Genomic DNA, 23,006 nt, shown 5'->3' on the forward strand with positions numbered 1-23,006 from the left:
TGAGCTGTTTGCTCTCGCCACAGTTCACTTTCTTGTAGGGACAGTTTAATAAAGTGGGGAGAACATGGGTTTGGAAATCAGACAGGACAAGGATCGAACTCTGGTTCTGCCACCTTGTAGCTGTGCATCGTTGGGTAACTACTCTGAACCTGCACAAAACGCAGAGCTATAATACATGTAAAATACATGGCCCAAGTAAACTTCTTAAAGTTTTAGTAAGAGCAGTTTGAGGCACTGTTTATGGGGATGGCATACTTATTTCTGGTTTTCTTGGTCCTTTTTCTCCTCCACCCCCAACCTTTTAAAACAAAAATCTCTAAGTCATTTAAATTTGGAGTTTTAAAAAAATCTCATTGTATATTGTATCACAAAACTCCAGTTAAACCAAAAACTAGGATATAATTGAAATGTTGGTTTCAAATATAACCCTCAGATACACTAATCTCACCAAATAAAAGGCAAACAAAGAGGCCTTAAAGGATTCTATTTCTAAAACATGTTATTCTTTTTTTTTTTTTTTTTTTTTTTGCGGTATGCGGGCCTCTCACTGTTGTGACCTCTGCCATTGCGGAGCACAGGCTCCGGACGCACAGGCTCAGCGGCCATGGCTCACGGGCCCAGCCGCTCCGCGGCATGTGGGATCTTCCCGGACCGGGGCACGAACCCGTGTCGCCTGCATCGGCAGGCGGACTCTCAACCACTGCACCACCAGGGAAGCCCTAAAACATGTTATTCTTAATAATGAACAGAAACTTTAGAATTATGTGATTAAATCAGCTTTAATATAAAAAAGAAACTCTGAAATTTGAAAGCAAAAGCAAATAAGCTATTACTGCTATGCCCAGGTTTGTTCTAAACTCTAATAAAATAAATCAGCTTTTCAGAGAAAAATTTTTCTGGCTACTAAATCATCAAAATCTTGACTTGGTGTAGGGATCATGGGAGCTTTGCTGTAAATGACAACTTACTCAGGTGGCCACTGTCCCAAAAGATGAACATTTATCTCCAGCTGACACTTGTGCATGGAGCCAGCCACCTGAGCATCCATCCTGTCTGCCTTCCCCTCCTGCCTCTCTCCTCTTCTCCCGTCTTTTCTGTTAAGCTGACACTGTACTTTGTGTCCTGTACCTATTATTCCAGTATCTTCCGCACCTGAGGTAGTGCCTTGAATATTGATAGTAGATGTTCCATAGATATTTGTTGAAAGAATAGAATGCATGGTTAATATTTCTAGATAATGGGAGAATTTTTTTTAAATATTTAAGATTAACTCCCAGAACTTATTACTGGGTAGACAGGACTTGGGCTATAGGAAGGAATAAGCAAACAGTGTAATCGTATAATTCACTAAAACAAGAAAATGTTTACTTTTAAGATAGATGGAAAGGTGTTGAGAGGATCTGTACATGTAGTGAGTCTTCAGCTGGTCCTTAAATCCTGATTTAGAGAGGAAGGAAAAAGGTTCTGGGCTAAGGGAATGAGAAATCAGCTGAATGGAAAAAGTCCATATTAGGTAATAGTGTCAGACTGAAATATTTGACAAAGAACAGAAACCGATTTAGAAACTATTAAGAGTCTGTTGTCTTCCAGACCACGTTTTCACTTGTATTAGTTTTAGTCTCACAAAAACTCTTGTGAGGTAGGGGGCATTATCCCCACTTGCAGATTAAAACTGAGGCTCAGGGAGACTGAGTCACAGCCATAGAGGGACCCAGGGCCACTGTCTCTCAGCCTAGTCTGTGTGCTTTCACATCAGGCCATGATTATGTCATTTGGACTCAGTTCCTTTGGGAGGCATAAAGGGTCTTAAGAGGTTGTAAGATAATGTAAGCAATGTGTTAGAAATATTGTTTAGTCATTTTAATATTTTAGTGGATGTTGTTTGAAAAACTGCAAGACTGCCTTTAAAAAGTGACTTTTTTAAAGGAACACAATTTTTCTCTATCGTTCTTCCTACTTTCCCCCTTTTGGTTCTCCTGTTCTCATTTTTTTCTTCCCCTTTCATTTCTTTCTTCTCTCCTCTCTCCTCTGTCCCCCACAATTCTATTTTTCAATAATACAAAAACCTGACCTTGAATTTTTATTCTTATCAAAAAATATATTCCCCATTTTTTGTATTTTTATCACACTTAAATTTTTTAAAGTAACAAACTTTTAGAAGAATGTTTACATTTCCCTCTCAAAGGTGTGATTTTTTTATCTTAAGCTTTGTGTAGTCCAGTTTAGACCTTCTTCCCCTTTTGAGGGCCTCTCTACCATAAATCTTAAAACCATGGCTTTCCTCTCCTTCACCCTAATTTAGTTTTTAAGTTAAACAAAAATGACACCTGGTGGCAGATCTGTTCAATTACAAGTTTTTTGCAGTTTACTTATTGTGCTGAAAGAATAAGAAATATGCAGGTTTGGACAGAGAATTTAAGCCAAAGACTATAATTGAAATGAATTATAACCTCAAGCACGTTTTTACAAGATGTACCCAAAGCATGCTCCAAGTAGTATCTATTTTAATATTAATTTCTCTAATTATCAGAGGGTTTTATATCTGGTGCTAATTTGTCATCTGTGTTTCCTCATGAAAATGATTTTTCTATAATCACTTATTAAAGAAAATCTGGGTACCGACCTTTATTTCACTTATATACCTATTCTAAGGGTTTTTTAATGAATTGTGTTTATTACTTTTTCTCCATCCTATTATGTTTATTATCATCTTACTTTGGTTTTTATTTTAGATTTTTTTTCCACTTTATGTGTTAACTCCATCTATTTTGTGATACCCTCCACTCATTTTTTTCCCATAAATATGCAATAAAACTTGTTCTGTTTTCTTAGTTTACTTGAAAAATTTTTGCATTGTATAGAACGGGGTGCAGTCTATAGTTATATCTTCATCCTGCTACATTTTTTTTTTTTTTTTTTTGGCTGCTTGGGTCTTTGTTGCTGCACGTGGGCTTTCACTAGTTGCGGTGAGCAGGGGCTACTCTTCGTTGCGGTGCGTGGGTTTCTCATCTCGGTGGCTTCCCTTGTTGCGGAGCACGGGCTCTAGGCACGCGGGCTTCATCAGTTGTGGCTCGCGGGCTCTAGAGCACAGGTTCAGTAGTTGTGGCGCACAGGCTTAGTTGCTCCGCGGCACGTGGGATCTTCCCAGACCGGGGATCGAACCCGTGCCCCCTTCACTGGCAGGCAGATTCTTAACCACTGTGCCACCAGCTTTAAATCTTTTTTTGGAAAACCAGAAAATAGATCATTTGAAAATTAACATTTATTTGTGCTTGGTGTATAATCCTGTTTTTAGCTCATTAATTCCTCCCAACAACCCCAGGAGGTAGGTAGGTACTAATGTTATCCCCACTTAACAGAGAGGAAAATGAGACCACTCTGCTAGGACGAGGTCGAGCCAGGAGTGAACCACAGACATTATGACTCCAAAGCCCAGCTTCCAAGCCACTGTGCGCTGCTGCAGCTGTGGATACAGAGCAATCTTACTCACCTCTGTTAAATAATTACTGCGTCCTCTTCTGTTATCTCTGCATTGTTTTAGTAAGCTCTGCAAATATTGCTTTTTGTAATTTCAGTAATTGTCCATTGTTCAGTTTTTCTGTTTTGAAGCCAATACCCTTTAGTTGTTTGTCACCTCGAAATGTTTAAAATCTGGATATATTTTTAAATCATTACCATCATTATCTTTAACCAGGTCCTTTGCAGAAGTGATACTTCACTCTTTCACATTTCCTTTTTCTTTTCAAATAACTACAGACATTTCTAGTAAATAGCAATGGTGCTGAGGCATTTTATTCTGATCCCTAGCGTGCGTTTGTTTTCTAGGGAAATCACTACACACTAAAGTCATTTAGTGTAAGCCAGCTATTGGTTTTAAATAAGTATTCATAGTAGTATGAATTTCTCCAAGCTGAGTTTTCTTAGAGTTTTAGTCTATAAATATTTCATTTAGGTAATGCCTCATATATGTACAGGGTGTAGCAGCAACACAAAGGAAGGAGTAGGCAGTTCTCCCTGGAGGCCAGGATAGGCTTCAAAGATGAGGAGCCACCTGCCTAGGATTTAGGATATTCAGCTTGAGTCGGAAAGTACCCTTCACAGGCGGATTAATCAGAGGTAGCTCTGTGGTATCACGTGGGTCATAGAGCCTTCACCCTCTCCCACCACTTAACGTTTGGTTGAAAACTTAGAATTTGATTCTTGGCTTCAAGATGCCCAGATCCTGCTTACTAGTCATAGAAACTTTTATAGCATAAATAAAACTGGACATCTTCTCTTCCTATTGCTACCACCTGTCCACTCCTCGTCAACTCTAGTGTAATAGCACTGTGCACAAGTTAAATATTTTACAAAGAGAGTCATTCAGCAGAGTTGGGTGGCTCTAGGGATGACAAAACAGAACCAAAGGAGGATGTGTAGTTTCATGTTGTTTCTGTGAATGTTCCCTGTCTAGGTTGGGGACCAGATTGTTGAAATCAATGGGGAACCTACACAAGGCATCACACATACTCGAGCAATTGAGCTCATTCAGGCCGGTGGAAATAAAGTTCTTCTTCTTTTGAGGCCAGGAACTGGCTTGATACCTGACCATGGTAAGTTAAGTAGCTCACCTGTAGCTGAAAAGCTGAGAATGTGTTTGTTAGGGAGGGGGCAGCAGAAGGAAAAGGAATATCTGTTTGGAGGGGACAGATATTTTACTAGCTAATTCAGAGGTAACCACCAGAACCATCTAAAGTTAGTTACCATAAATAATAATATTATAAAATAAGTGATTCATACAGAACTTTTGTTAGACTAGAATATATATGTTAAGCTAGTTTCAGCAGAAAACACAGTTGCTTTTGCAGAGAAAAGTGCCTATAAAAAATGAGAACATTAGAGGCAAACGATTTTAATGTCATGAAAAGCATTTGAAATCTCTTCAAATGTTATTTTTTTTCCTTATAGTAAGATGAGTTTCTCTCTTAATGAGCAGCATAAGAACTTTAGGCTTTTCTGGTCATTTGTCAAAAACAAGTTACTTTAGCTCTACCTGGAGACAAGGAGTTGCACTTGGGACCATTTCCGTAGTCCTGTACTGATCTTAAATTTCCTTGGTTTCATTGTATGTTTTTGAAATATCACAGTATTTGAAAATCACTGTTTATCAACTGAGTGCACTAGTCTAGAAGTACAATACCACACCACTTAGTCCTTGTCCGTTCCAGTTTCCTCCCTTCCCCCCATAGAGCTTTTGAGGGATAAGTATAGACATGACCTCCTACAGTCCCCTTCCAGCCTATAATCCTCTGACTGTATTACCTTCCACCATCTGCTTGTAAACCATACGTCCCCGGTGACATCTTTGCTAACTGAGCTGTGATGTTTTTTTACACAGTCCTAGGCTTTTTCTCTTCCTTCTTCAGGTTTGGCTCCTTCCGGTCTGTGCTCCTACGTGAAACCTGAGCAACATTAAGGCTTTCAGGGCTTTTCTTGGTCTTTCCTTAAAAAGATTTGGTAAATTTGCATGTCTTGTAAATCACTTCCTCCTTTTTTTTTCTTTTTAATTAAAAATGATGCTATTAAATACATCTACTTCTATCTTCTGCACTTTTCAGTTTCCTTTTGACATTAAATTTGACAGCTTAAAGCAAGAAAATTATTTACAAATGCCCATGAACTCCATTCTGGTTACCACAGTTTGGTCTCCTTTATTAGTGATTTTGGCAAATCCTGAAGCTATATCCATCAATAATAGCTAAATTAGTAAGCTGCTTGGACCAGGTAATTTGGTCCAATTATTTTATTATTTATTTCTTTTAAGATTTTTATTGGGCTTTTGCTACTTATAAAGAATTTACACATCATATATTATCGTACCTATTCTACAAAAGTAATTGGAAAAATGAATACTATTATTTTGTATATATAAAACAACCTACCCTTCAGGTACAAGTATAGCTGTCTGTATACGTCTGCCTTTATAGAGAGAGATCTAAACATACATGAACTTTATTTATAAGATACTCAGGCTGTTTAAGCAGTCAGTAAAATTCAAATGGCTATCAAAAAATTCAAAACTTAATTGTTCCTATTTATAATTCTAAAATTTAATAATGTTCTACTCAAATCACTTTTTTTAGGTGATTGGAATATTAATAACCCTTCATCTTCCAATGTGATTTATGATGAACAGTCACCATTTCACCCATCTTCACATTCTGCTTTCATATTTGAAGAGTCTCGTGTGCCAGTAATTGAAGAATCTTTGATGAGAGTTCAGATATGTGAAAAGGCAGAAGAATTAAAGGACATTGTGCCTGAAAAGAAAAGCACTTTAAATGAAAATCAGTCTGATATAAAACATCAGTCTCTTCTCCATAAAAATGTGAATAAAAGGGATCCACCCAACAGTCATGGGCACAGTGATAAGAAAAATCTCTTGAAAGTAGAAAATGGTGTCACACCAAGAGGCAGATCTGCTAGTCCCAAAAAGTCAGCCAGTCGATATTCAGAGGAACATTTAGAAAAGATTCCCAGCCCTCTAAAAAATGACCCCAAAAGAAGACCCAGAGATCGATCACTCAGCCCCAGGAAAGGAGAGAATAAAAGTAGTCAGATCAGCACCAGGGCAGCTTCTGGACAAGACCATTGCAGAAAAAGCAGAGGACAGTCTTCAAGCCCAAAGAAGCAGCAAAAAACTGAAGGAAGCAAAGACCAATCAAATGTGAACCAAAGAGTAGGGGGCTATGCTAGCAACAATGCTGAGCAGATGTCAGATGGGAAAGAAAGATCAGGTGTTGTCAGGAAAGATACAAATCAGAGTCAGCCTGGAAAAAACAGAACCAGGTCTCCAGAGAAAAAAAGCAAGAGAATGGATGAAAAGTCGCTTCCATCCAAAAAGACAAATAACCCTACTAGTAGAGCTATATCAGAAAATGAAAAAGGAAAGAAAGCAACCTTAGTAGAAACAAGTTCTAGTAAAGATAAAATAGGAGAAAATGTCAAAATATCAGAAAAGAAGCCAAAGCAGGAACCTGAAGAAAGAATGGTTTTAAACAAAATAGAAGATCACAAAAGAAAAGAACTAGAGGCAGCTGACAAAAACAAAGAGAGCGGAGGGTTCAAACCTGAAAGCGGTTCTCCAGCTAAGAAAACACCAATAACTCCAGGGCCTTGGAAGGTGCCAAGTGCAAGCAGAGCCACAGGCACTACTGGTGTGGCCGAGAAGCGACTGTGACCTTTAGTATAAAACAAAAAAACAAGTTGTAATCTTTTCCTACTAAAAAGCAGTGTTCCCCTCCCCCCCCCAAAATCATTTTTTTCAGGAATTCTGAAACACACATCAGAAGTACATTTTAATTTGAGCATCAAGTTACCTAGGCTGCATGAAGGGCCTGCAGGATTGCTAAGAACCCACTGTCCCCTTGGCTGGCTGCCCGCCTTGCGCTCAGGAAGGAGCCGCACCCACGGGCTCATCGGACACGCCCGGCTCAGGCCGCCCAGCTCGTCTTCATGAGTGTCTGAACAAATGACATGTTGATATTCACGACGTGGTCACAACTCACTTTATATTTGTGCCAAGTTATCTACTGTATCATGTCTATTTTATCCTTCTCATGCAGATATTTCCACAGTAATGAAAAAACTAGGTTTGGCTTGGAAGTTGATATTCTCAATAGCATGTTGCATGTTTACAGAGAGAAATATTTGAGCCCTTGCAGAAGAAGAGATTGTTAACTCATCATTAAAGATGGCAGTTGCCTCTCCTAACAGCTTACTGATGATGTCCCCGTTTAAAAATAAAACTCCCAAACATCGCTACTGGAAAGAAAAAAAAATGTAGTCAAATACTGACTTTCTTATGGCTGTTTATTTTAATTCGGCCGGATAAGGTATTTCAAATAACTGTTAAAGATGTGATTTACAAATGAATGTTCAAATGAGAAAGCACTTCAATTGATTAAGAGTTCACCTCCTGCTGTGTTATCCAACTCTAATGTGTTATAGCATCTCAGATCACCCTTTTATTTCATTTATTTTATTATGAAACCACAAAGAAGCATATGGAAATATTGCTTATTGCTATCTGAAGAAAAACTACCAAATTTCTCTTTCTGGATATTTTGGTTGAACCAACTACTAAGTCATTAGTCATTAATACATAATACATATTTGAAGAGGGACTTAATCGTGAAACCAGTTTCACGGTCCGTTGCCAGATGAGGTACCAACTCATCTGGCAGCTGCTGTACAAGTTCAAGTGTTGAGAAGCAGAACCTGTGTGAGACCGACTCACAAGCAAGTGAGAACAAACGTGGTGGTAGACAGTCCTTGCTAGATCTTAATTTTAATATCTAGCTACATTAACCTATTTACAAAGAAGAAAGGGATCGTAAACATCTGCTTAGCTTGTACAGATTTTCAGAATTCTTTTCTCAAGTCTAATTAGAGATGTTTGTTGGAAGGTAGAGACAGTTTTTAGCTCCATAAAATAGATCCGGGTTTCTCAGCCCCCGGAAGCAGCATTCAGTAGCATCTATAAATAAAGGAACATTCTCAGAATAAAACCATTTTCTGGAGTATTTGAACACACTTGTTCTGTCACCCTGGGTTCATCTTGTTATTGTGAAACACATCATGTCCAGGTCCTTCCCTCTCAGAGTCTGACTGTGAAATTCTTTAATATAACAACAACTAAATCAGCCCCTGTAGATAAGACATGCTTCCCGGAGTGAGATTTCTGAAATCCCCTTTCCATCCAGAACTATATTTACCCACCTATTGTAACTACTTGAATAGAGACGAATTAGAAGGCTTGATAAATGCTAAGAATTTAGTATCACAGAAATGATTTATTCTCCCTATAGTCCACAATTAGTGATAAAAATCCAATTTTTGTTAACTGCGACATAACTTTGATGTCATCTGTTGTCAGTCTGATGTGGCTCTTTCCTTTCTAAGTAACCTGTCACTGTACTGATTCTGTACTGACTTAGCAATGTGGCCTTGGAATGCTAAGCAAAATATGGATGTACTGGTTGTAAATGTTTATATATTGTACAGTACCTTTATATATACACTTGAGGTTCTGATTAGAGAAAGAGACCTGTAAATCGCTCGTTATTTTTTATATAGATATTAAAAAAAAAAGAAAAACAAAAATCAGTTCATGGCCTGCATTTCTTTTACTGTCAGGTTTATGTAATGTTGCCTTTTCTATTTGTGGAGCTAATTGTCATCATGGTCTGAGTCCTCAAATAGATTTTTATCCCTACAAGTAACAAATACTCAAAGTCCTACAATCAGAAAGAAAGACTCTTACAATGATGACTTTACCTGTATAGCTATACTTATCTATATGTAAAGCTCAAAATTAGTTTGAGTTGAATATCATTATACCTACTTAATACCTTTCACTGTAAGGAAAATAGCTTTGCATAAATAATTTGCTACCCCCCAAAAATCCTTTCTTACACTGTCAAGGAAAGAAAAGGACTTGTCTTATTGGAAATTATCAGACATTTCTAATGGACATAGCTGTGTAAGTCCAGTTACCACAAGGTCACAAACTCTATTTCATCAGACTGTGGCATTTCACATTATTTTTAAATCATTTTATTTACTCTAGGTTGTACTTGTAGAGTGAAGTATTTTGACTTGATTTCACTGAAATTCTTGGAATGAATAATGCCTAAAACCTAGCTCAAGACCATGGTTAACTGAATACTCTTGAGGAGAGAAATTAATTCCCGCCTGCCATTACTGAACTCACACTGAAAATAAACTCCAAACCCCGAGCCCTACCATGGAGATGTGTGTTGTAGCAAAGCCTGCAGAGTGGCAGCAAAATCATTTTGTTGCTGTTTTAGTGGACATATTTTCTTATTGGTCGTAACAGCAAAAAAGTTCTGGGATGCTATCACGTTGTCTCCCTAGGGAGATTAGATTAGTGAGTAAGAGCCTATACTATTGTCTTCTAACCCCTGTACATTAAATATTTGGGGCCAAGTAGCTTTTGCACAGAGTCAACTCCTATTTCAGAAGTCTTGGACACAGAAAAGCATGCGGCTTTTTATTTCTACCTGAGCATACCTTGGTTATTTCCTTTTTTAATAGTCAGATATTCTCATGTAGAAAAAGTCAAATGCTTTTCAAGGTGAACTAATGAAGAGCTTCCTGTTTAATGTGTCCAACATTCAAAAAGAATTGGGTTTTAAGAAAGCAAGGACTACTCAAATTAGTTAAACTGTGTGACGGTCTTAACTACCGACCTCCACAGAGATGTGTTTAAGCTCGAGCTTAGTCCAGAGTGAGCTCCAGGAACTAAGGAACAGTGGTGTAAACAGACTTCAGTCACGAAACGTGATGATTCAGTCTGGCGTGAAGAATATATCAGAGCAAACTTCTTACATCATCCTGGCATGCTCCAGCGCTAAGAACTACTTGTGCTTTTTAAACAATAACAGATTTGTTTATTTAGGCAGCTCTTTACTGCTTATGCTCTTAAGGTTTCTCAGCAATACAATGACTGGTTTAACGCACGCCATAATTATGACATGAACTCTATAATCTTTGCTTCAGTTGACTGAATTAGTTTAAGATATCCACTAACTTGGATCTGTTTTCAAAGTTTCTATGCAAGTAGAGCCTTAAGTGTAAGAAGCGAGTATGAAGGCTTATTGAGAGTAGAATTTAGTAGAGTTCTGCCAAAGAACTCTGAACCTTTCTCACATACACATTAAAATACAAAAACATAGCCAAGTGCTTTAATTTAGCCTGAACCTATATTTTTCCAAAGAATCCTGTGGGTATTTGTCTATTTTACAATGTTTGCATTAAAGTCAAGCAGAACTATTAGCAAATTTTTATAGCAAATCAAGAGGCTTATTTTGTCCTTAATAAACAACTATTTGTTACCTTGAGTAATACCTTACTACAGCATATAGGCTCAGGGTGTGCTGCAGGAAAGGAATGGAATTATTTCACATTTGTGAAATTCAAACTTCATTATTCAAGATGGGCACCAATAACTGCAAGGAGCAAAGGATTACTTTAAATGACCAAACTAGTCAACAGCTGTATAGATGAGATTAAGTTTAATGAATTTACTTCTTGATAATTCCAAATCATACACTATATTTGGGAGTAAGACCCATTTGGCCCATTATGGCGTGTGTAGACTAAAAAATTTTGAAAATGAATTTCATTAATTTGAAAGAGGGTTATTTTTACAGTGCACAGGTTCACTTACCTCTAGATACAATGAACCAAAATTAAAAACACAGACCCGTAAGCTTACACTTTGGAGGACATCCTGGTATTTAGAACTTTTCTACTTGTCTCTGAAAGTTAAGAAAACCATACCCCAATTAGGCAAGTATTTGGTTATTCAACTTTTCAAAGTGTTTATATTATACATGAGGCATATAATGTACATTTTTAGGAAGTCTGTACATATTTAGGAAGTCTGAAGTCATACCTCCATAGCGATTTTAGGAGATAGAATTTTTCCCAATACAAATTATAAAAGTAGCTGAACAGGTATTTTTCTTATCCATCTATGGTTATTATTATTTCAGTTAAATGTATGTATGGCCTAATCTAGTTCTATTTTTACATCTTGGTTTATTTAATTTCTCAGTAGCACGTATCACTCCTTTCGGGAAATCAAAAGTCCAATCTCCTAGAAATTATTATACAGGAATAAATGAAGCACTGACAGTACAACTCTTCCATCCTAACAGAAGAAAAAAAAAAAAAAACTACAGAAACAGTAGATTACTTGAGGTCTATTCATTTATTCTATGCATTTATATTACGTACCTATTATGGGGTCAGGTACTCTTCTGCATTCTGGGGACCTAGGAGTGAAAAACAACAACAACAAAAATTCCTGCCTTAAGGGACTTATATTCTAGTGGGGAAGGACAGAAACAAGTAGGCAAAAAATAAACAAGATAATCAGGTTCTGGTAAGTGCCGTGAAAGAAATGAACAGGACCATATATAACTGATAACAAGGATAAGATGGGGAACAACTTTAATTCAGAGAAGGTCCTGCTAAGGAATTGACAGCTGAGAAGCCATTCACGGGAGAACTGAAGAAAACATATTCCAGGCACAGTCTGATAAGAAAGAACTTGGTATAACGAGGAACACAGGGAGGCCAGTGTGGCTGTCAGGTACTGAGGAGGGAAATTTGGAATGATAATGAAGGGCCTTGGAGGCCAGCATAGGGAAAGCCAGGAAGGATTTAAGTAGGAATGATATAGTCTCCATATTTTTAAGCTCACTCACGTGGCTGTGGAGAACCGACTGCAGAGGCAAGAATGGGAAGGGAACAGTGGGTCAGCACAGTAATCCAGCTGAGCGCAAAGGAGGCTCAGTCTGTTAGCGGTGGAAACACAGAACCAACGTGACTGGCTGGTAGATTAGATATGGAGGGAAAGAGAGGAACCAAGAATAAACCCTAAGCCTTTGGCTTGAGCAATTGAGTAAACTTTTTTCTATTTACTAAGGTGGGAAAAACATTTACTCTCCCACCTCAGACAACTTAAAAACAAAAAAGGAAAAATATATATGAAAAAATGGGTGTTAGATGTTGGACAACAGGCAGTAAAAGATAGTGGAATTCAATGAGGTGAGCCCCATGTTTGCCCCAGATTACTTAGAGGCAGTTTCTAGGCTGTGGTGTAGGAAGGGGGTATCCAAACTGAACCAAGCAGCCTTGCTGAGTTGAGGTGAGAGTTAAGAATCTGGGGCGGCCAGGACAGCTAGAATTGGCAGGCCGAGTACCAGAGAGAAGACAGGTGCAGAGAGAGGAGAGCACAGCTGCACAGAGAGGAGAGAGCTCCAAAAATGTGCAGAGGTTTCCTTTCAAGTTTTCAGGTATTGATAAGCACAAGGAAATACTCAACAGGGAAAGAACCACCAAGAAGAAGCAGGCCAAAAATTCCTGAGCTGGGAAGAGTTCATGTTCCCACAGTTAAACTGGAAAAACCTGATCATGAACAGGGTTACCAGGTAGACTCAGGAGGATTTTGCTTCAGTTGTGGAGAAAAGTAGCACCAGAGTAAAGGCTGCTCTGGCCCACCTAACAAAGCTTAAAAGCAAGCCTTGAAATGATCAAACTATTTTCAAGTATCTTGACTGCATTCTAAAACAAAGCTCAAGAATATTTAAAAGAATACACACACACACACGAAGACCCAACACCCAACAATGTAAAATTCACATCCATTAAGAAATTACTAGGCATGTAAAGAAGCAGGAAAGTATGACCCAAAATGAGGAGAAAAATAAATCAACAAAAACAAACCCCCAAATAACACAGACGATGGCTGTTATAATGTTCTTATTTACTATTTCTATTATAAATATTATGAAAACAAGATAGAGAAAAGAAACAGCACGTTAAAGAGAGACATGAGGATACAAAAAACTGAAAAAGCAATATCAAAATTCTGTAGACAAAATACATTGGGTAGGATTAACAGCAAATTAGTGCAGAAGAACAGGTTAGTGAACTTGAGGCACAGCAATAGAAATAGTCGTGCCAGTCTTCTGTCTTTAATAGAAATTAAAAACAGAAGACTGGGACAATGTACAGAACATCAGTAAGGTGTGGGGCAACTTCAAGCAGCCTAATTAACATGTGGAGTCTCAGGAGGTGGGAGACTGGGGTATAGAAAACTTATTTTAAGAAATAACAGTCAAAATTTTTCCAAATTTGATGCAAACTAAAAATCCAGAGACCCAGTAAGTGCAACAAATCCCAAGCACACACACAAATGATGAAGACAACTACACCAACGCACATTATAACTAAATAGCACAAATTCACTGAAAAAGGTAAAAACCTTAAAAGCAGCCAGAGTTTAAAAAAAAATAATAATACAGAAGAACGAAGATGACAATGACAGCAGACTTCTTGTCAGAAGCAAGGCGATCCAGGAGGCAGTAGAGCAGCAACATCTTTAAAACTAGAATTTTATGCCCAGAAAAAACATCTTTCAAACATAAAGATTCAAAAATCTTTCTCAACAAGGTAGGCCTATACACCTTGCTAAAAAGATTTTGGATTTTTACCTTCGAAGTAATACTAAGCCATTAATAGATTCTAAACGATGAGACTGAGACTTGCATTTCAGAAAAGACACATTAGCTTTTGAGATGAATAGGTGGGCATGGGGGAGAGGGGCAGAAAAGCAGAATCTTGTTCAAAAACGAAGGATGTTGACTTAGATGAGGGTGGTGAAAGTGGGGATGGAGAAGAAAGGACTGATTAGAAAAATATCTAGAAGATAATTACTCACAGACTTGATGACTGGATGTGAGGTATGAGAAAGGCAAGAGTGAAAAATGATTTCCAAGTTTCCGACATGAGCAACTACCCATACAGTTAATTTTACCCACCTGAAAAATCATTTAAACCAATTATACACCATCAAAACTATAACCGAAACAACTCACAGGAGTAAGCTATTCTGAATGCTGCATTTACGCTAAAGATTCACTGTGTAAAAAATTCAAATAAAAATAGAACAGTGGTTTTTTTTTGTAACAGGAAAAGATAAAGCTTTCTTCATCCGAAATCTGTACTGAGCAGTTCAATCCTGGATTTGAGATAGCTGCTATTGTCCCTTATGGAAAACAGTTAAAGCATGATTTCTATGAGCCATCTGCTGAGATACCGAAGTGCCTTTACAGATCAGTTCCTTCCAAAGGTAAATCACTATAATGGGGTTTTACTTTTTAAAAAGAATTGTAACTCTCACGCAGTATTTGGAATGGCTGCAAATTTTTGGTAATCCACTTCTAGTTCAGCAATCTTGCCCCCTAGGTTTCTATCTTCACAGTTAGGAATCTATCAGCAAAAGATTTTTAAAGGGTTTTAAACAGTAATTACAAATGTTTATGGTGGATTTATTAAGGGCGATGTACTTTATGCTATGTTAAGTACCTTACCTGATAATCTCATTTAACCTTAACAACACTATTAGGTAGTTATTATCCTTATTAAGCAGGTAAAGAAATTGAGATGCAAAAATGTTAAGTAACTTGCCTTAGACTACGAAGCTAATAAGTAGCAGAGCCAAGGATATGAATCCAGAAAGGTCTGACCTCAATTCCTGGACTTAAGAAATTCATCTTTAAACCTCAAAAATCTTCCTGCATATTAGGATATGTGTAAATGATACACTGATTTTGCATGTACATACTTCACATGTAATAACTAAGTTTCCTAATTATTTCCATTTAAAAATTCACAAAATCTTGTCATTAAAATGTGGGCTTTCAATTTGCCTCGAGAGATTCTTCAAAGTGGGTAACTTAATGAGCAGGAATTAAATGTAGACTATTAGAGTTTTCATTAACATATGTATACGCATGTATGTGCAATAGGGGATACTGATAAGAGAATCCAGATCATCAGTGGCATAGCTTGGCTCAGTACAGACACCGAGGACATGAGATTATACTGAGGGTTAAATACACTGAGTCTCACAACAGATAAACTATGAACGCTTCACTTAGTAGTGTGATGGGAAACATAGCTCAGATGATTTAAATGGAAAACATGTTTTATGGTGGACACGGATGAGTGTGCATAGACTTAAATTTCTCATGCTGGATTACATGCCATATTACATGCATGACTCTTTCACCAACAACTATACAGTTATTAGGATTAACTTCAAAATTATAAACTAATTAAAATTTTCTCCATAGTTTAACAGAAAATCACAGTTTGAAAGGTTTTTTCTTTCAACAACAACAAAAAAGCCTAGAAACTGAAATTCTCCAATAAAGTTCTTTTATTCAGGCTCAACCTAAAATAGTTTAAACTTGATCTCTCTTTGCTAGAGAAATGAAATCTCCAATTCTATAGACTGTAATAGAAAAGTACTGAATTTGCATATTTCCAATAAAGGATTTTGCTTCACGCTTTGGGCATCTGCCATAGTTACCCGAAAGACTATTTCCAATAAATATAACTGTCACAGCACTGAAATGCCCAGAATAAATTTCCTAACTTAAAAAGTTGTCCTTAAGTTACTATAACACAACAGTCTTCAGTCTCCTGACTATTCATGCTATTTGAAAACCATGAAAATACAGGTGTTTAGCATGCACACCCAGTTGGAAAAGGCTCTGTTCCTCTGAAAACACCATTCGTTAGATTAGGTAGAGCTGAGGGCACCTCTCCGTGTGAACAAGCAGGTGGGTGTCTCATGGGTTTGCAGTCATCTCTCTCCTTAATGGGTTAAGCACTGATGCCAGCAAGGGGAGAAAGTCCGGGCACATGACTCAGCTTATGACTTAATTTTCCACAGCTAAGAAAAGAAAATCACCAAAATAGTTAGTTTTATGACAAATAGGTGGGGTTGATAGGTACACCTACATGTAAACCAAGAACCGTTTACATAAGAAAAAAGTACCAGCTGTGACAACAGCAACCATAGAACATCATAGAGAAAAAACCGTTAACAATTTCCAGGATCAAAAAAGATATACTGCAGTTCACGGGTTTTTGGTTTTCATTCATTCTGCCTCTGTACATTTCCCTAGATCAGAGGCCAACCCAGCCCACGCTATTAAATTGACATGAGATTCAAACTTGATTTTTTTGTTCCATTCAAGAGCACCATCTATTGTACTTGCATAAAATGAAAAAACCTAAGCTGAATGTCTATTTCAAATGTCTATTTCTCTACCTCAAGAGTTATTTCCATGCCAGTCCCTCCCTCCCTCCCTCCTTCCCCCCTCCCTGTCTCGCTCTCTCTCTCACACACACACACAGTGGGAAGAACAAAGATTACTATATACAATAAGTTTTAAGACCAAGGCAGATGCTACAGAGTGATAATCACACTTACTCTTATATTAAATCCTAGAAGATCACTTATAACACCTGAGACAGCAGAAAGGATAACTACTCGTGTGATATTGTAGATCAAGGGATTCATTGTCAGTCCATAGAGTCTAAATGGTGTGTCCAGCTCCTACAAAAACATGAAAGAACTGAGATGAAATACACGGTTTCATAATAGCCACCAGTGATTTCTCGACTGTTTTTTTCAGTCTTGGGAGAGGATGATTGCTTAAAACCTCTTCCCTTAATGTTCAATAGCTACCTTCAAAAAACCTGCAATGAGGGGAAGCGGGGGAGGGATAAATTTGGAATTTGGGATTAACAGATACAGACTATTGTATATAAAATAAACAACAAGGACCTACTGTATTGTACAGGGAACTATGTTCAATACCTTGTAATAACCTATAATGGAAAAGAATCAATATATATATCACTTTGCAGTACACCAGAAACACTGTAAATCAACTATACTTCAATTAAAAATAATAATTTTAAAATTAAAAAGTAATAAATTAATTAATGCCTGTAATGGACTCTCACCTACTTTTCCACTAGCTAAGTTTTTAAAGGTGGATGCAAGCAATATGCTATTTGTGATTTTTTAATGTAATTTTAAAATGTGACAGACATCAGCAATCACTAGAACCTGGGTAGTAAGTTGGGAAACTTTTTCTCATAGAGTCATTAACCCCAAACTATCAAGTTGGTAGTTTGAATCTACACAGCATCTATCTGTTACTAGGGTCCTCTCCAAGAAGTACAGCATTGATTTAATTAAATGGTAGTAAAAATGTATCACAGGGTATTACTTACTTTCAACAACTTGGTGGATAGCTTTAAAACATTGTTTACTAGAGTAAGCTGTTCTTTCTTATTCGGCTTTTTTTCCATTTTAAGATATAAATTAATCTAAGGGCAGGAATAGAGATTAGGGCAAATGTCATGGAAAAGATAGATATATATATTGCATTCAACATGGCAGATTTTGAGGTCAATGTTTTCAAGTAAAATAAATTTCAAAATTCCAGTAGCTATTTCTTCAGAGCACATATGCCACCTCCCCAAACCCCGATCCCTAATCAGTCACATATGGCAAAGACAAGCTATTTAGTGAAGAAAAAATAACAATGAAGCAATTTATCAAAACAATGCAAACTTTTATATTAATTATAGCAATTAAAATGTAAACTCCTTGAGTTCAAAAACTATATCTTATTCATCTTGGTATCCCCCAAATAATCTAACATCCTCATTAAACATTCATGGAATGGAAAAAGATCACTGCTGTTAATTTACTAATCCCTTGTTTTTCCCCTTATGGTAAGAATTCTCCACTATAATTTTAAGGCCAAAAAAAAAAAAAATCTAATGATATTAGGTATTTTTATTTAAAACTTATGGATAAACATGAAATTAAACACAAAAAACCCAACTCTATACTACTCTGTATTTATAAGAAACATTTCTCAATTGTAACATCTACTCACATACTAAAGAGCAAGTATTTCCCAAACACTGAATGTATTCAGCGTTTGACTGATAGAGAAGAAAGTCAAGAAGCTTATTAAACATCCTTAAATGACAGGTATTCTAAAGATCTAATACTTGACACAGAATATGAGATTAAAAGCATGCTCCATTACCACCAACAAAAATAATTTTTATACTATGAAGTAGCACCCAATCCTGGGAGCAGGTGGGAAAGATAATATCCTCATTTTATAAAGAGGAAGCAATTATATAGTTGCAAAGTGACTTGTAAGGTGTAAGGTCATATAGCTAGAAAGTGACAGAATCTAGACTCAACCCTGAATCTTCTGCAGAAATCTTATTATACCATCTCTAACCACTGAATCAAACTGTCAAGGAGCAATCAATACCTGTTCAGTAAGTAATATTGAGACATTGCTGTATTTCTTATTGGTTTCAGACCCCAGTGAGGCTAAGCGCAGTAAGAAAAGTAGTAAAGCTGATTCCCAGATCAAAAACTCCCAATTATAAGCATCATTTAGGAAAGTTTTATGTCCCCGGAGAACCTGTGAAAAGGACAAAAAAAAAAGTTAAGTTTTTCACTTGTTTTAAAATCTGTAATTACTCCTTTACTCTAGAACTTTAAAAATATTTACAAGATACCAATATTTTAATACTCAAAGTAGGAGACTTTTAATACTCATAAAGTATTATCTATTCAATTAGTGATTATGTATTTCTCTAAGTTTCCTAGATTTTCTTCTTTGCATGAGAGACAGCAAGGGTCTGGAAGTAACAAGGGAAGAAAACATAATAGAATAAGGGAAATAAGACAAATATATTTCCAAACTCTTTAACCACAAGTGTGCCCACTCACAATTATATGGTGACCATTTTTCAAAGTAGGGTTGGCCAAAAAGTTCCTTTGGTTTTTAAGTAAAAATAAATGACACATATTTCATTTTCACCAAGAACTTCATTGAACAACATATTCACCCTTTTGTTCCACTACCTTCTGCCACTTTTCAGGCAACTTCATAATTCCATCTTCCCAAAACGTTTTTATCTTTTTGAGCAAAGAACTGTTCCAGGTGCCTTTTACAGTCTTGCAGGGAATTGAAAATTTTTTCCATTAAGAGAATTTTGTAAAGACCTAAATAAATGGAAATCCAAAGGTGCAATGTCTGGTGAATGTGGCGGATGAATCAGAACTTCCCAGCCAAGCTGTAACAGTTTTTGCCTGGTCATCAAAGAAACATGCGGTCTTGCATTATCCTGATGGAAGATGATGTGTTTTCTGTTGACTAATTCTGGATGCTTTTCGTTGAGTGCTGCTTTCAGTTGGCCTAATTGGGAGCAGTATTTTTTTTTTAAGAATTTGAATATTTTATTATTAAACTGTTTCTTATTTTCCTGCAAGGCTGTTGCTTAAAAATAGCACCAGCAAACACAATATATTGCAAAATTAAGATAGTAATGTTCTTTACTGGACACTATACAACTAACAAACTTTTCTCCACTGCCATTTATTTCCAGTGGCAAGTTCATTGAGTATTTTGACCCAAATCCAGGGATGGCTGTAAGCAAGTTACAATATTATATAAGGTTAAGATAACAATGTTATCCTTGAATTGCATCATTTTTATAACTAGTTTTACCACAGATAATTTCAGGAATTCTGAGTATTATAACTGGAGACTAGCCTAAAAATCACAGGGTGTTGTGAAAAAGATGCATGTGTTTATCTGAAATCATTAGGAGGTTAAGGGGTATTTTCTTCAGGCAACGTTGCAAGTAGTTTCTTTTGCTAAAAGTTGCTTTTTAAAAATCTATCCACCACTAATTTAAGACAACTATGCTAGATTAAGTTGTTTCAAACTAATTTATTTAGGGGTTCCATTTTCACTCCTCAATAGATTTTATGTATTTCTCATGTGCTTCTTCACTCATTAGTTCATCTAGTTCTGAAGGATTACTGAGTGTCATCTTGATCAGCCAACCATCATCATAACAAGATCTGTTGACAAGTCCTGGATTTTCTGCTAGGGCTTCATTAATTTCAGTTACTTCTGACAGAGGAGAATAGAGTTCACTAGCAGCTTTCACCCTTTCCAAAGCACCAAATTCCTCGTTTGTTCAACTTTGTCCCAACTTCAGGCAGACTACAATAAACAACATCTCCCAAAGCTTCCTGTGCAAAATTGCTGATTCCCACTGTTCCAACACCGTTTTCTGCTGTTACCCATTTATGTTTGTCTGAATTTACAGTCCGACAGCAGAGTGGGTCCAGTGCGCAGCACCCGGACGGCACCCGCCCGCAGTCCCCAGGGCCGCGGCAGGCAGGGCGCGTTGGGCACAGGCTGCAGACCGCAGCCCGCACGCTCCACGCCACTCGCGGCGCCATGTTCTCAGGGGTGCTGGGAGCAGTATTTGTTGGAATTAATCATTTGGTTTTCCGGAAGGAGCTCATAATAGAGGACTCCCTTCCAATCCCACCATATACACAACATCACCTCCTTTGGATGAAGACCGGCCTTTGGTGTGGTTGGTGGTGGTTCATTTCGCTTGCCCCGCGATGTCTTCCATTCCTCATTATTGTACACTATCCACTTTTCATCTCCCGTCACAATATGTTTTAAAAATGGAACATTTTCGTTACGTTTAAGCAGAGAATCGCATGTGGAAATACAGTCAAGAAGATTTTTTTCGCTTTACTTACGTAAAACCCAAACATCAAAGCGATGGACATAACCCAGCCGGTGCACATGATTTTCATTGCTCAACTTGGATATTGTATGTCGGCTATCTCCTGTGTGGTATAATGTTGATTATTCTCAATTAATGTCTCGATTTGAACCCTATCAACTCCAACTGGTCTACCCGACCACAGAGTAACGTCCAGAGAGAAATCTCCAGCACAAAACTTCACAAACCACTTTTGACACGTTCGATCAGTCACAGCACCTTCTCCATATACTGCACAAGTCTTTTTTGCATTTCATTTGTGGTTTTACCTTTCTTGAAATAATAAAGCATCATATGCCAAAAATGTCGCTTTTTTCCTTCCATCTTCAATATTCCATATTCAACATGGCTGCACAAAAATTCACCAGTTTTGATAAGTTTTTTTTTTAAATGCAGGCTGACATGACAGCTGTCACAATACAATCTAATGAAATTGTTTCAAATGAAGTTAGACAACTAAGCACTCCTAGAGCCATCTTATGGAAAAAAACTGAACAAACTTTTTGACCAACCCAATAGTAAATTTGCATTTGAATAACAGAGCCCCCTAAAACATGCGGCCCATCCCACTGGCATGACTAGAAAATCCTAAGGATCAGCTCTTTACTCCACTTTAGGATCTGAATAACAACAGCCGCAGCTACCAATTATAAAATGCCTATAATGTGTCAAGTTTTCAGGTAAAAGTTCTTGTTTTTTACAAAATTTTTTTGTTGATTGAAATGTAAAGAAGTTTACTAAAGCAAGCCCAAGGTAAAGAGATTTATTGAAAAATATAGAGACTCCTCACAGAAACTAAATGCGGGCCTTTGAAAATCAGGAAGTCAGCAGGTAGCTGCCCTCCCCATCTCCCTTCCACTAGGGCCATTCAGGCTCCCCCCTCCACTCCTCTCAGCTAATTCCACTGCCTTGCAAGACCCTTCTTTACTGCTCCCCCCAACTCTGACTTGTTTCCAATGCTACTGGCCCCAGTGATCCCTTCTGACCTTTCTTCTGCAAAGTCCACCACTGATACCTCAGGTTTTCATTTCTAATTTGCAAAAGAGGGAATATGTTTAGTTTAGTCTGGGTCAGGTATTCACCCCAGCAAGTTACTTACAACTAAGGGGTGGGGGTGGGGGGCGGCAGGGGGGAGGAAAGTAACAACTAATAGCAACCTAAAAGTGCTGAAAGTAACTGGCAACCTAGAAATCTCTACCCATTAAAAATATCCTTCAAACATGAAAGTGATAAAAGACATTTTCAAACCAACAAAAACTGAGAGAATTCATCACCAGCAGATTCTTCAAGCAGGCAGGAAATAATCCCAGAGAAAAACACAGAAATGCACAAACTAATGAAAAGTAATGGAAAGGGTAAATATGTAGGTAAATATAAATGAATAATTAACTACAAAAAGCAATAATAATTACATCTTATGGGTTTAAGATATATGTAAAATTAAAATGAAGGACATGTGTAACACAAAAGTGAATGGGTAAAAAAAAAAAAAAAAGTGAGGGCTTCCCTGGTGGCGCAGTGGTTGAGAGTCCGCCTGCAGATGCGGGGGACGCGGGTTCGTGCCCCGGTCCGGGAAGATCCCACATACCGCGGAGAGGCTGGGCCCGTGAGCCATGGCCTCTGGGGCTGCGCGTCCGGAGCCTGTGCTCCGCAGCGGGAGAGGCCACAACGGTGAGAGGCCCGAGTACCGCAAAAAAAAAAAAGTGAATGGGTAAATGACATAAAGTGTTGTAAGGTCCTAGCATGGTAAATTAATAATTTTATTAGACTGTAATAAGCTAAGGATGTATGTTGTAATCTCTGGGGTCAACAGTAGTAAATATATATATATATATATATATATAAAGTTAACAGAGAGGATTAAATGAAATATTTTAACATATTTGATTAATAAAAGATGGCCCAAAAAAAGAGAAAAAGGAAAATTAACA

The 23,006-nt window shown here is 37.4% G+C and overlaps 2 protein-coding genes, 1 long non-coding RNA gene and 1 pseudogene across 12 annotated transcripts in view; 1 reads left to right on the forward strand and 3 right to left on the reverse strand.

The window, feature by feature from the left end:
- The window catches only part of LOC137219166 (uncharacterized), a 26,593-nt gene extending 19,096 nt beyond the window's left edge, over positions 1-7,497 (reverse strand). Inside the window, exons 1-3 of the long non-coding RNA XR_010941002.1 lie at positions 7,359-7,497; positions 7,110-7,220; positions 5,302-6,299 (exon numbers count right to left, since the gene is read on the reverse strand). This is a non-coding gene — a long non-coding RNA (uncharacterized lncRNA). The remainder of the gene's footprint in view (positions 1-5,301; positions 6,300-7,109; positions 7,221-7,358) is intronic.
- Positions 1-9,142, forward strand: part of MAGI3 (membrane associated guanylate kinase, WW and PDZ domain containing 3) — a 271,906-nt gene extending 262,764 nt beyond the window's left edge. For 3 of the 5 annotated variants that reach the window (XM_067727306.1, XM_067727304.1, XM_067727305.1), the window contains exons 20-21: positions 4,454-4,592; positions 6,123-9,142. In XM_067727306.1, coding sequence (XP_067583407.1) covers positions 4,454-4,592; positions 6,123-7,219 — 1,236 coding nt within the window. In that variant the 3' untranslated portion in view covers positions 7,220-9,142. Of the gene's footprint in view, positions 1-4,453; positions 4,593-5,405; positions 5,497-6,122 lie in introns of all 5 variants that reach the window. The other 2 variants (XM_067727307.1, XM_067727309.1) reach the window with 1 other exon arrangement.
- A 6,639-nt stretch (positions 9,143-15,781) lies between these two features.
- PHTF1 (putative homeodomain transcription factor 1) overlaps positions 15,782-23,006 on the reverse strand; it is a 61,854-nt gene continuing 54,629 nt past the window's right edge. For 4 of the 6 annotated variants that reach the window (XM_067727317.1, XM_067727314.1, XM_067727318.1 and 1 more), the window contains 4 exons: positions 18,741-18,896; positions 17,674-17,769; positions 16,862-16,987; positions 15,782-16,318 (listed from right to left, as the gene is read on the reverse strand). In XM_067727317.1, coding sequence (XP_067583418.1) covers positions 16,298-16,318; positions 16,862-16,987; positions 17,674-17,769; positions 18,741-18,896 — 399 coding nt within the window. In that variant the 3' untranslated portion in view covers positions 15,782-16,297. Of the gene's footprint in view, positions 16,319-16,861; positions 16,988-17,673; positions 17,770-18,740; positions 18,897-21,049; positions 21,140-23,006 lie in introns of those variants that run through there. The other 2 variants (XM_067727315.1, XR_010941001.1) reach the window with 2 other exon arrangements.
- LOC137219165 (glycine cleavage system H protein, mitochondrial-like) lies at positions 18,939-20,734 on the reverse strand (annotated as a pseudogene).

This window comes from Pseudorca crassidens, chromosome 2 (genome assembly GCF_039906515.1).
Source record: "Pseudorca crassidens isolate mPseCra1 chromosome 2, mPseCra1.hap1, whole genome shotgun sequence".
NCBI classification, from domain to species: Eukaryota; Metazoa; Chordata; class Mammalia; order Artiodactyla; family Delphinidae; genus Pseudorca; species Pseudorca crassidens.